The sequence below is a fragment of the Erpetoichthys calabaricus genome, chromosome 10 (genome assembly GCF_900747795.2).
Source record: "Erpetoichthys calabaricus chromosome 10, fErpCal1.3, whole genome shotgun sequence".
Lineage (NCBI taxonomy): Eukaryota > Metazoa > Chordata > Cladistia > Polypteriformes > Polypteridae > Erpetoichthys > Erpetoichthys calabaricus.
This window is the reverse complement of record NC_041403.2, coordinates 28,071,053-28,084,495: the sequence shown is the minus strand read 5'-3', so window position 1 is coordinate 28,084,495 and position 13,443 is coordinate 28,071,053. Positions and strand designations below refer to the sequence as shown.

At 38.9% G+C, this 13,443-nt stretch overlaps 1 protein-coding gene across 1 annotated transcript; it reads right to left on the bottom strand.

Moving 5' to 3' along the window:
- Window positions 1-1,848: 1,848 nt before the first annotated feature.
- Window positions 1,849-13,213, bottom strand: LOC114658664 (regulator of G-protein signaling 21-like). The gene is made up of 3 exons (XM_051932976.1): window positions 13,180-13,213; window positions 5,526-5,692; window positions 1,849-2,866 (listed from the first exon to the last, which is right to left on the bottom strand). Exons 1-3 carry the CDS (start codon window positions 13,211-13,213, stop codon window positions 2,678-2,680), a joined length of 390 nt encoding a protein of 129 aa, XP_051788936.1. The 3' UTR covers window positions 1,849-2,677.
- Window positions 13,214-13,443: the final 230 nt, after the last annotated feature.

The following is a 13,443-nucleotide window of genomic DNA, read 5'->3' as shown; positions in this document are numbered from 1 at the left end:
AACTAATTGTATTAAAAAATACATTGCTTACATATACAACTGAGGTTTTACACACTGACATGTAGTATAAACAGTACATGTATACAAAGCCATAAGAAAGAACGTCCCCAAGCATCTCTTTAAGCCAGATTTCAAAAAACATAGATCAATAAATAAAAAGACAATACAAATCGGAAAAAAAAAACAAACAGACAAAATCCTGCAGTCCTTTTTGGCCTACCTTCATAAACTTCTTGTAACCCATCTGCTGGGTAGGAGGCAATCCAGACCCACCAACTTCCCAAGTACTGCTTACAGTAAGTCATCTCACAGCTTCTTGTTAATTAAATGATATTGTGTAGTTGATTATGGTCTTTAACCAATACAACGTTCAAGATCAAGATACATTTCAACTGTTTATTTTTGCACTTGGAGGCCAGGCAGTTGATGCAACTTGATTAGGGTCATGTGGGGAGCTCTTTGTGTCCCACACCTTAGTCAAAGCACCACTATACCTTTGTTCAAAATCATCTCTTCCCTTAGACTGAGATTTGCACTGACTGCAAGAGGACATCTGGCATCCATTTCTAGAGCAACCCACAGCGTGACTTCTGGGAATTGGGGCTGCCAGTTATGGGTAAGGGGTCCTTGGGTTAGAATTACCTCTAATGGATCCTGGTCTCCTTTAAGCTGTGACCTGCCCTTATAGACACAAATGTCCAATGCAGCTTCTGCTTTCCCTGCTGTCTGGTCAGGGTAGAAGAATGCCAACTAACTCAACAGAGGGTTCTAGTGGATGCTGCATCCCCCCCACCCTCTCTCTCTCTCTCTCTTCTTTTTCCATTATTTTGGTCTTGATTAATTTTTTGCCGAGGTACTATTCACTGGAACAACACATGCTACCTTCTAGCGACCCTATCAAGAGACTCTTCAGGTGAGTTATTCTCTGAACTTCACAACTAAAATAAGTTTTCTCCTTATCCATTGCTACCCGGGCACAATCTTTTACCTCATCAACTATTTCTCCACCAGAAAACACCTTACAATACGGATGTGACTTTAGGTCTCACTTATGAAGGCTTAGAGTGGACCCTTTCTTGATGGGACTGTCAAGAAGGCCCAGCGGCACATCTGATTTGCCATGAAGATGCTTGTTTACATGATGAGGGGTTTAAGAGTAAGAAAAAACAATAAAATGAAATCTGATGAACCAGGAGGCTGTGGGTATTGAGACCCTATGGAGGAGATGAGAGTGGATGGTAGAAAGGAAAATTATTTGATTATAAGGACAAGCCTACATTATTGATTTTCTGTTTTGTAGGGTGATACAGAAACAACCCCAAGCATCAAATAAAGATTGCAGAAAAATAATATAGAATTTCTAAAGTCCTTGTTATCATCTTTAAAGAGTTTAGTTTTGGACGACATGTATTGTGTATAAAATAAAATTTTACACCATAGTCACTGCAGCAGAAAAAAATAATGGTGATTTATTTTCTTGATTAGACTACAAGAGACATTCAAAAAGTTTCCGCACTTTTTTTAATTCTATCTATTAAGAATTTCAAAAACAAATGACATCACTTTTCTACATTGTCACCTTCCTTTGCAATGTCATTTTCCCAGCATCATACCAACTTTTTAATGCCATCAAGAAAATATGTTTTTGGTTGAACGCATAGCCACTGGTGCACCACTGCTTTCATTCCTTGTTCTCGTGGCTGTAACTGGACATCAGGAGTGCTCTGTAACCGTCACACTAGTACGGCTATTTTCGAACTTTTCAATCCACTCATAGACGACTTTACAACAGAGAACTTTATCCCCATACTGAGCGCACATGCGGAGATGAATTTGTGCTCCTGGCACACCTTCTGCCTATAAAAGGCGTATGACAGAATGCTGCTCCTCTTTGGTGCAATTTATAAGTTTTGCAGTCATCTTCACCACAGGGTGACAACTCTTTTACTAAACTGCAAGGGCAGCCTACTTACCAGACAGAGCAAGTCACATGACATATGACCAGTTACTACTCCTCCTGCCTTCACCGTTTCAAACGTAAATATAAAAGTGCTGAAACTTTTTGAACGTCCCTCATGCATGGTTTAATATCGACTATTGTGCATATTGATGTTTTTAGATTAAGACTGTGACACTTTATAAAAAAATAAGAAAATGTTGGAAGAGAACCAGCTATCCTACCCAATATATCATTTAATTTTGATGCATTTCCAACAAAATATTGATCCATGTCAATGCCACTGCCCCAATGAGGACTTTGTAGACTAAACACGGCTGCAATTTGAAGTATGGGATTGATGAAAGGATTGGGAACTCTGTGCTGGCCCACCAGATTATTCCTATTTGCCTTTCATGCCCACCACCCTTTAGCCGTCTGTCAATATTAAGGATTTTTTCAGCTGAATGGCAGCATCTTTCCAATCAAAGTTTAAAGATGTACTGTTAGGGGAGCACATATAAATGATTATAAGACAAAATGGAGAGCCAAGGTCTAAATCATACAAAACATTGACATGAGCACTCAGTATCTGCAGCACCGCCAAGAGTCCAAAATACAGGGAATTCTGGGAAAAATACAACTTCACAGTCAGCTATTTCTCACTGCATATCTGTTTTACATTTAATTACTTGCACTATACAGCAAATTTGACAAACTTTTAACAACATAAATGACAACTCATCTTTCCTTGTTTCTGCTTTGTGACTTTTTGAGAAGTGCCTTGTAGAGGTCTGACCTTAGGAATCGAGGGTAACAGTCCTTTGCCATCAGACTATAGATAATTTTCTGAGCGTTGTCAAAAGAATTAATGTTTGGTGATGAAATGTTTTTGGTTATGCTGTCTCGGGTTCCACAGTCAATATTTATCTGTAAAGCATGAAATATAGTTTGGTTAAAGTTAACATAACTAATTGTACTTTACTGATAACAATGGGGTAGAGAGAGGAAGTGTTTAGACCCCCTCACTTTCTGCACACTTTATTGTGTTGTAGATTTAATTTTAATGGGATACATTTGCCATTATTGCCCCTCAATCTACACTCAAAAATCCATAATAATGAAGTGAAAACATATCTTCAGAAAGGTTTGCAAATTTATCAAAAATTGAAATTTCCCATTCATATAAGTATTCAGACCTTTTGCTCTGGCACTCCAAATTATGTTCAAGTGCATCCTGTTTGCTTTAATTCTCCTTGAGATGTATCTAGAACTTGATTGGAGTCCACCTGTGGAAAACTGAATTGATTGGACATCATTTAGAAAGGCATCTAGAATGTCCTACAATTCATACTGCATGTCAGGACAAAAACCAAGCCATGAAAACCGAGGAACTCTGTATAGACCTCCATGGTCAGGGTAAGGAGATCAAGCCATCTCTAAAGCTTTGCGAGTTCCCAGGAGCACATGGTCCTCAATAAATGTGAAATGGAGATGTTTGTAGCCACCCAGGACTTTTCCTAGAGTTGGCTGTGTGGACTAACTGAGTAACTGAGAGAAGCCATGGCCTAAGAAGTAACCATAAACTCAATGGTCACTCTAACAGAGCTTCAGGAGTCCTCCTTTGAGTTGGAAGAACCTGTCAGGAGGATGGCCATCTCAGTAGCAGTCCATCAATCAGGCACAAATGACAGACCTCTTGGACATTTATAGGACTCTGAGAGCGGGAGGTAAAAAGATTCCCAGGCCTGATGAAACAAAAATTGAACTCTTTGGGGGTAGAACTATGTCTAACAAAGACCAGGGGATGCTCATCACCTGAATAATACTAATATTATGATCAACCATGGTGGTAGCACCATCACACTGTGGGATGCTTCTTGGTGGCAGCGACAGGGAGACTGGTTAGAATTGATGGAAGGATGAATGCAGAGAGGTCCCAAAAGAAAGCCTTCTCCAGAGATCCCACCACCTCAGATCTATGACACAAAGCATATAGTCAAGACAATGCTGGAGTGGCTTTGAGTCAAGTCCCAGACAAAACCCACACTTAAACCTCATCAAAGAGTTGTCGAGAGACCTGTAGATGGCAGTTTGCAGACACTTCCGATTCAATCTAATGGAGCTTGAGAGGGTCTTCCAGGAAGAATAGGGTAAACTGTCCAAATCTAGGAGTGTAAAGCTTATTGGGTAATATCCAAGAATAGTCAAAGCTGTAACTGATGCCAAAGGGGCTCCCACAAATTAAGGATCTGGATATTTACATGAATGAGAGATTTCAATTTTTCAATACATTTTCAAGCCCTTCTGTAAACATCTTTTCACTTCATCATTATAAGTTAATAAATGTAGATTGATGGAAAAAAATTGTAGACTTGTCCATTTAAAATTAAATCAACAATACAATAAAGTGAGCAATAAAATGGAGGGGTTTGAATACTTTATGAATACACTGCACTGTACTCATGCCTTTGTGTTGAAATGAATACTAAAGATATACCAAGTATTTGAGCAATGTTTGTTCACTTTCAAGGTCAATGGTCTTCCCTGTTCATTGTGATAGTAACAACATCACCATGCTCTGTGTCAGACCTCATTGACAGCCTTGAAAACTCTACCTTACATTGATCCGGTGCTCTGTCTTTGTCTCACCTTTTCCAGTGCACCTTTTGTATATTTTAACTACCTTTTATCAGTATAGCTCCCTTTGGTACTTTCAAAATGCACCTGGCTTCTCATGGTATGTAGATTAGATTAGATTAGTTTAGATCAGATAACATCAGATTAGTTAAAATTACATTAGTAGATTAAATTAGATTAGCATTTTAGGTTATACTAGATTAGATTAGAGTAGATTATTAGAATAGACTAGATTAGACTATTAGATTAGATTGGAATTTTAGATTACATTAGATCTGATTAAACTATATTAGATTAGAACATATTATATTAGATTAGCTACAATTAGACCAGTGAATTAGATTAGATTATGATTTTACATTAGACAAGATTTGACTATTCGATTAGATTATTACATTAGATTAGCATTTTAGATTACACTAAATTAGAGTGGAATAGATTGCTAGATTATATTAGCATTTAGATTAGATTAGATTGGATTTTGATTAAATCAGATTAGCAGATTAGATTATTTTATTTTATATTGGAATACATTAGATCAGATCAGTTTAGACTAGATTAGATTAGTGAATTACTTTAGGTTAAGATATTAGTTATATTATTAGAGTAGATTGACATTTTAGATTAGATTAGATCAGTATTGTATACGTAATTAGTTAAATTAGATTAATGGATTAGATTAGAGTAGATTAGCATTTTAGATTACACTAGATTAGGTTAGACTATTCAATTAGATTAGGTCAGTATTTTAGTTTAGTTTAGATTAGATTAGATCAGATTAGATTACTTTATTAATCCTCAAGTGGGATTTAATTTGTGTGTGTTTCAATTTATTTGCACCTATAATTTGACACTATGCTAAGTGAAGTATGTTGGTTGGTTCATTTTGAAGTGTTTTTACTGGTTTGAGTGAAATGCATGGAAATTGCAATTAATTAAAATACATTACCTCTCTGGGAGCTTGCACTTTGACAAATTCTGAGTAGATCTTGTTTGCCATGGCATTCATTTTACTGGTGGATTTCACTTTCTTGTACTCTTCACAGGCTAACCAGAACAAAATGTTCTCTTCACTGAATTCACTTTTCAAAAACTCTCTGAATGCAGCTTGGCCAGCTGTATCAAAGAAAATCAAATTAGTATACACTAAGAGGTATATAGAAAGCTGTAATGTTACTTTATAAGGTTGTTCTGTGTAATGAAGAAACAGCTTTTTGTTTTTTTGAGCCATCATTACATTTACTTGAATAAACACCTTTCTGTTCATTGCAAGATGGTGTTTGAACCTGGTTTACCACCTGATTGGGCTAACTTCTCTCTGGCATCTGCTTGTTTTTCCAATGATTATAACTAAGATCCAAAGTCCAAAGACGCGAGTGCGATGAGTTCATGACGGTGCCAGTGTGATGGACTGGCACGGTGGTCCTTTCCCACTATTCAGTATAACTAAAGCAGGACGAAGTAGGCTTTAAAAATGTGTGGATACATTTAAACTCCACACTAGCTCTTCAATTAACCACAGACACAATACACCATATGCAGTAAGTATAAAACACTGTTCGTCTTTAATCATCCCTGTTTGTATGTTTTGATTAATGAATCCTGAATTTGGATACGTGTGTATGACTTCCACTTATTCCACTATTTATTAAAGCATAATGTTGCATGGAGGTGGATCTGAATCCTGGCCTGGAAGGAAGCATCAAAGAGAAAACAACATTCCTCACTCACACCTTATTTATAGTTTTGTTGCAACTCCTTCAAACAATCTGAAAGGTTCCAGAATGACATTAATGTTTACAAAGAAGTAGAACATTATTACTTAAAGCCTCACAGACCACCCACGTGGATAGTGTAGAATCTGCAAAGTGAGCATCACACAAAACAACTGGCATTGTGTGGTACAACACATTTGGGGTCCATGGTAGTGTGCAGATTTTAAAATAAAAGCAATGCCCCCAGACTCATGACAGACATGAGTGGATGAGTGGTCCGGTGGTGTTGATGGAGGGATTAGAAGGGCACGCATTCCCATGAAGATGAGTGCAGTTTGGCCAATTCTGTTATTAGCGCTCTGAGGTGTGTGATCAGGCATCTGTACTCTCTATAAGAGGTAGACGTTTGGGAATGTGGCTCCGAGATGAGCGAGCAGACGTCACTCGCTGGGCTGGGCAACTCCTGCTGAGTGTCCTAGTGGGATGAGTGGGCTCTCAAATAGGCCAGGGAAAGCAGCGGGAGAAAGGAACAGGGATTGCAGGGCCCCCACAAATAATGAGAGATGGCAGTAAAGGACACAAGCCAGTCTGAGGGGTGACTGCACCTGTAAGAGAGCGTCTCGTCTCGTTGGGAGGACCGACAAGGTTGAGCAAAGGAGACGTCAATTTTAAAAGGAAGTGTCATGGCTCGTGTTTTATTTTTTTAAACTGAAGGTCCTGACTGTGTTTTAACCCTTAGATCTTAACTGTCTCAATTACTTTTAACTTCCCCTTTAATGCTAGCTTTTATTATGGATTATTTATTTAACTACGAAGGACTTTGAACTACATAATGTTGTTTTAAACAATGTGAATAAGAACACTTTTGCAAATTTACACTTTACTCTTGCTTGTTTGTGTCCTGCACATTTCAGTCATGACTATCGACGGTCCCGGTTCCTGGTTATAGCCAACCATCACACATTATTACTGTAATTAAGGAGATCAAGGAGACAATGCACAGCATACTGAGGATAAACCTAAACTATAAGATATATTAACATACTTAGCGATAGTCCCAAACGTCACTTGGGCTGTAAAAACAGTGCTAAAAGCGTTAGTCCTGAGAGACACTTGAGCAACGGTATAGATGCATCTCTCGTAAGTAATAGTCCTGAGCATTACCTGGGCAACGGTATAGATGCGGTATAGACCCAAGGTTTACTCGAGTTGTAAAAGTGCCAACAGTTGTAGTGGTGGGCTTTACGCGGGCAATGGTATACGTGGGTCTTACGGTATACGTAAGTGATAGGCCCGAGTGTTACCTCATCAACAGTGTAGACACGTTTTCTCCTAGCCTTATCATGGTGTCTCGTAAGAAGCGCGTCTCATCAGCAGTGGTGACGAAGTGAATCTGTGTTCAGGCAGTGAAACTGAAACGCCCAGTGAAACCGAATGTGATTTTGATGAATTCGAAAGTGAAGCAAATGTGCAGTGTGCTGTTGATATTATTATTATTATTATTGTTATTTGTATCATTATTCTACTTTCTACACTTCTGACTTTGTTTCGTTTTACAGTAGAAATATGTATGTCGTTTTTCAAGCCAAAAACTGCAATACTTTTTGCACGTTTTTTTCAGAAAAATGTAATGCTAAGGAGGATAAAACAAATGTTTATTAAGCTTTAAGAAGAATATGGCACACAAGGGAATACGTGGCATATAAACTTTAAAGAAAGTGTTATTATACAGAGATGGCAAGTACCATCAGGGCAAAAATGAATAATTTCTCAGGTACGGCTAATGGTCTGAAGAGACCCTAGGCAACTATTTTATACACAGCATTTCACGAAACATAATGTGTTTGTGATATGGTATGTCATCATTGTCATTCACACTGGCAGTTCTTTTTGTCTGCTTCATCCTTTTCTAGATTTTCTGTTTGACTCTTCTAGGGACTGAGTGTCTCTTTTTAAGTGACAATGTGTGTCTTATTCATGACAGATGCACTAAACAGTTGTTTGGTAAAAAATGGTACACATATCGGTCTGTCTAGACTGTGACAGTTCGATTTGTTTTCTTTGTGCTGTCATTACAGAAACCCTGTTTTATTTATTTGAAGGTCGTTACGTACATATGTAATGTATTATGTTATGTCATATGCTATGTACATGTTAGATCATGTCATGTATGTATGCGTGATACTGTATACGCAGTGGGAAAGGCCCATGCATTGAGGCTGCATTTGCACAAACAGAGTTAGTGATTTGATCAAACTTGATGGAGCCTTCACTGCTGAGAAGTACAGGCAGATTCTTATCCATCATGCAATATTTTTGGCTGACTGGTCCCAAATTCAAACTATCTGACGCTAAAAGAGGAACAGGGAATAACACAATAGAGCCCTGATCTCAGCATCATCAAGTCACTCTGGGATTACAAGTAAGTTAACCAATGTCTCAAGTGGAACTGGGGCAAGGAAACAAGAGGCTTGGAACAAACAATCACACGAGAAGCTGCAGAAACTGCATAACAGTGAACCTAAGAGAACGCAAAGGGTGGTCAAACCATATATTGATATTTTTTCTTTTTACTGCAATCTCCAGGAAATGTTTGCTTAATAACAAACAATTTCTGACAGTATTGCGAATACATTCCCACTTTACAGCCCCTTTTTTACTAATTGTAATTGTCCAAAAATTCAACCTTGAGATTTTGATGAATCTTGAAGTTTTAGACCTCCCTGAGTCCGAAAATACAGTTTTTGGAATTATGTCTGTGTGTGTGTGTGTGTATGTAAACACGATAACCTGAGTACGCTTTCAGTTGGGTCAACCAAATTTTGCAAACAAATATTACGTACAAAACTTAGATTTCTATCAACTTTTAGGCTATTTCTGCTAACCAGAAGTGGTACTTTTTTATTCATGCAGCTGCAGAGTTCAATTTATTCAACTTTACTTTTATAATAATTGTTCAATATATTATTAACTAGATGTTCCTCTGCCCATGTAGTAGTGAAACAGAACAAACTTTAAAAATCAAATTAAAAACAAAATGCAATTCTGGCCAAGTGGAAGGTAGGTACGATTCAGTGTCAAATGTTGGGGAGAAAAACACGTGGCTGTGATATCTCTGCCAATCAGCAGCTACCCTCTAAATCATACGTAGCTCTGCTCTGTCTCTCAAAAACGTCAAACATTGTTCCTTAACAATCTATAGATGATAATGTCTGTTGAGAAAACAGGTATCGCTAGCTAAGCGGAGGCAAGGTACGCTGCAACACGTGGCGAGAGGTAGACCGACTCGAACGGAGGCTGGCGTGTGAGTGAGGATGGCCCAACCCACCCTCCCCTTGGCCCACAGCTTTTATCTCGGATTGGCACAAATGAATTGTTACTACAAGAGAACTATAATACTATAATACTACACGATGAGAGAAGTCGCAAAAATCAACTGGAATGTTCAAGCAAATTATAGAAAAAAACCCGATCTAAATCCGTTGAGTAGTTCTCTCGTGAATAGCTGACAGACATACAGACAGACAGACAGATGTTGGATTTTATATATAGAGAGATAGTATTATTATTATTTATTTTTCTGTTAAACAAAAAGGTATTGCTAGCTAAGTGGAGGCAAGGTACGCCTCAACAAGTGGTGTGGCGTAGACCGACTCGAGTGGAGGCTGACACGTGAGTGTGGACGGCCCCGCCCCCCCCCCATCAGCCCGCAGCCTCTCACTTGGATTCGCACAAATTAATCAGTACCACGATGAGAGAAGTTGCAAAGTCACAAATGTTCAAGCAAATTATAAAAAAAAAAAAAACCTCATCTAAATCAAGATCAAGTAGTTCTCTCGTGAAAAGCGGAAAGACATACAGTGGATTTCATATAAATATATGTAGAGATTTGATTTGATTTGTTGTTGATGGTTCTTTAATGTACATAATATAAAAATATAATCAATGTCTTGTGGTTTACTCCTCAAATATCCATCCCTATATCTGAGTATACGAGAATGTCTAGGGGAGAGCACTCCCAATTTTTTTTTTTTTTTACAAATGCCTACATACACAACAATACGTGGACACCCCTCCGTATTATTGAGTTCAGGGATTTCATTGCTGACAGGTACAATCAAACACAAAGCCATGCAAACTTCACTAAGAAACAATGGTAGTAGAATGGGTCATATTGAAGATGTCAGTGACTTTAAAACATGGCACTCTTTAAGGATGCCTCCTTTGCCACAAGTCAGTATGTGAAATTTCTGTTCTGCTAGATGTGCTATCCTTGTGAAGTGGAAGCATCTACAACTAACAACAACAGCTCAGTCATGAAGTGGTTGACCACATAAACTCACAGAGCAGGCCCACTGAGTTCTGAAACTGCATAGCATGTAAAAGTCACCTCTTCTTTGGTGTATCACTCAACATCAGACTTCCAAACTGCTTCTGAAGCAATCTCAGCACAAGAACTGTGTGCAGTGAGCTTCATGAAATGAGTTTCCATGCCTGAGCAGCAGCAAACAAGCCTAAGATCGCTATGTGCAGTGCCAAGTGTCAGCTGTAGTGCTGTAAAGCAGGGGTAGGCAACGTCGGTCCTGGAGTGCCACAGTATGTGCAGGTTTTTGTTCCAACCCAGTTCCTTAACGAGAACTCAATTATTGCTGATGAAGCACATATTGCTTAAGTGACATTTTAATGCTTCATTTTAGTGATCGCTTGTTAAGGTTCTCCAACCTTAATTGCTTATTTCAATCTTAAACTGCTGCATTCAGTGTTTTAATTGCTCCTTATTAGCAATAAGATGTAAAAGACAAAGCAGCCAGCAGTTCTCCAGCTAGCTTTTTTCCAATTACATCTGTGTGTGTTCATCATGCACTGTTTGATTTAATAAAACACTTAATAGAAAAATGTGACAGACTGAAAATGATCTGTTTTAGGCTTCAAATCATTTGGATGATATCCTTGGAAAGGAAAAAAATCTACGATATAAAAGCCTTACATTGCACAGACTAACAAGCCATAAAATTAAATAAGGTCTGAGATTGGCAATGATTGGTTTCTAATTAAGCAATTGGGTTGAATGAAAACCTGTAGCCACTGCGGCTCACCAGGACCGACATTGCCTACCCCTGTTTAACATCTTATTGCTAATAAGGAGCAATTTAAACACTGAATGCAGCAGTTTAAGATTGAAATAAGCAATTAAAGTTGGAGAACCTTAACAAGCGAGACCACTAAAATGAAGCATTAAAATGTCACTTAAGCAATATGTGCTTCATCAGCAATAATTAAGTTCTCGTTAAGGAACTGGGTTGGAACAAAAACCTGCACATACTGTGGCACTCCAGGACCGACGTTGCCTACCCCTGCTGTAAAGCATGCTGGCATTGGACTCTGGAGTAATTGAAACGTGTTCTCTGGAGTGATGGATCACACGTCACTATCAGGCGGAGTGGTGGCTCTGAGGCTAGGGATCTGCACTGGCAGTCGAAATGTTACCGGTTCGAATCTCATAAATGCCAATAGGGACTCTTCTCTGTTGGGCCCTTGAGCAAGGCTCTTAACCTGCAATTGCTGAGCGCTATGAGTGGTGAGAAAAGCGCTATATAAATGCAAAGAATTATTATTATTATCTGGCAGCCTGAATTTGGGTTTGGTGGAATCCAAGAGATCACTACCTTCTGGAGTGCATAGTGTAAAGTTTGGTGGAGGAGGGATGATGGTCTGGGGCGGTTTTCCAGGGTTTGGGCTAGGCCCCTTGGTTCCAGTGAAGGGTACTGTTAATGCAACAGCATACACAGATATATCAGACAACATGTTAGCTTCCAGCTTTGTGGCAAGAGTTTGTGGAAAGCCCTTTTCTGATTCAGCATAGCTTTGCAACTGTGTACAAGGCCAGGTCTATAAAGAGATGGAGGAATTCGAGTGGCCTGCACAGAGCCTTGACCTCAATGCTATTGAATAGCTCTGAGATGAATTGGAATGTTGATTGTGGGCCAGGTCTTCTCATCCAGCATCACTACTTGACCTCGCAAATGCTCTTTTGGCTGAATGTGCACACATTCCCACAAACACACTCCAGAATCTTATGGAAAGCCTTCTTAGAAGAGTTATAGTTGAAATGGGGGCCAACTCCACATTAATGCCCTTGGTTTTGGAATTGGATGTCCAATAAGCTCATATACTGTACGTGTGATGGTCTGGTGTTCACAAACTTTTGGCCGTATTTTGGAAAAGAAAGAGAGAGGAAGTCAGGTAAAACTGACACTCACAATGACTAGGTGGCAACACATTATAACCAATTGATCTGATGCCATTTTAAGAGAGTAGGAACCCAGGGCACCTGGACCTTCACAACCAAATCTAAGGTCATGATACAATGTACACCCCTTCCATGACCCTAAAAATAAAATTAGTTAAAGGATTGGAATAAACTTTAATACAAAGTTGGAGTTAAAAACCAGTGAAGTGTTGATAGTAGATTTGATAAGAGAGGGTGAGCAAAGACACGAGTGGAGGGGATGTGGTGTGGATGTGACACTCACGGACAGACCGAGAGGGAGAGATTAGAGACAAGAGCGGATGTTTAATGGTGACACTAGAATTTGTAAAACTAGCAGAACACAAGGGTACAGGAGAGTCTTGCTTTTTCATTTTTAGTTTTAGACTTTATGTTCATCCTCTGATGTTAATGATAATTCAATTTATTTTCCACATACAATTTCTTACATTAGGAGTTTATCATTTTTTGCGTACCCCAGCTTACTCTCCAGAGTCACACAGAGAAGCTTGGGGTCAGCTATTTGTGCAGTACCCCCATAGCAATGGCATTCTAAGAGGCCACTGGAGCAGCATTCCCTTTGGAACTGCCAGGATTTGAACTGGCAACCTTCCACTTACCAGCATAGCATAGATTCTTTAGCGAGAAAGCCATCGCTCCGCTTTGTTTCTAAAGGTTAAATAACAACATTTTTAAGTTTTGTAGTCTCTTAGTCAATTCCAGATTGAAGTGATGCATGTGAAGTGACCTCCGGCTTACAAAACAATAAAATGTGAAAACGTCCACTTTTTCTTGGCTGTACTATAAGTAGGCCTACATTTGACTGTGTCCAGATGGACCTTGAGAATAGGAACACAAACATATCATGATTTACAGCCTTTCCA

Coding starts and splice junctions, on each gene's coding strand:
- LOC114658664 (XM_051932976.1), bottom strand. CDS start 13,213: ATGGCTTTCTCGCTAAAGAATCTATGCTATGCTG. Junction 5,693..13,179: donor AAAGAATCTATGCTATGCTG/GTAAGTGGAAGG, acceptor TCTTTGATACAG/CTGGCCAAGCTGCATTCAGA. Junction 2,867..5,525: donor AAGTGCAAGCTCCCAGAGAG/GTAATGTATTTT, acceptor CATGCTTTACAG/ATAAATATTGACTGTGGAAC.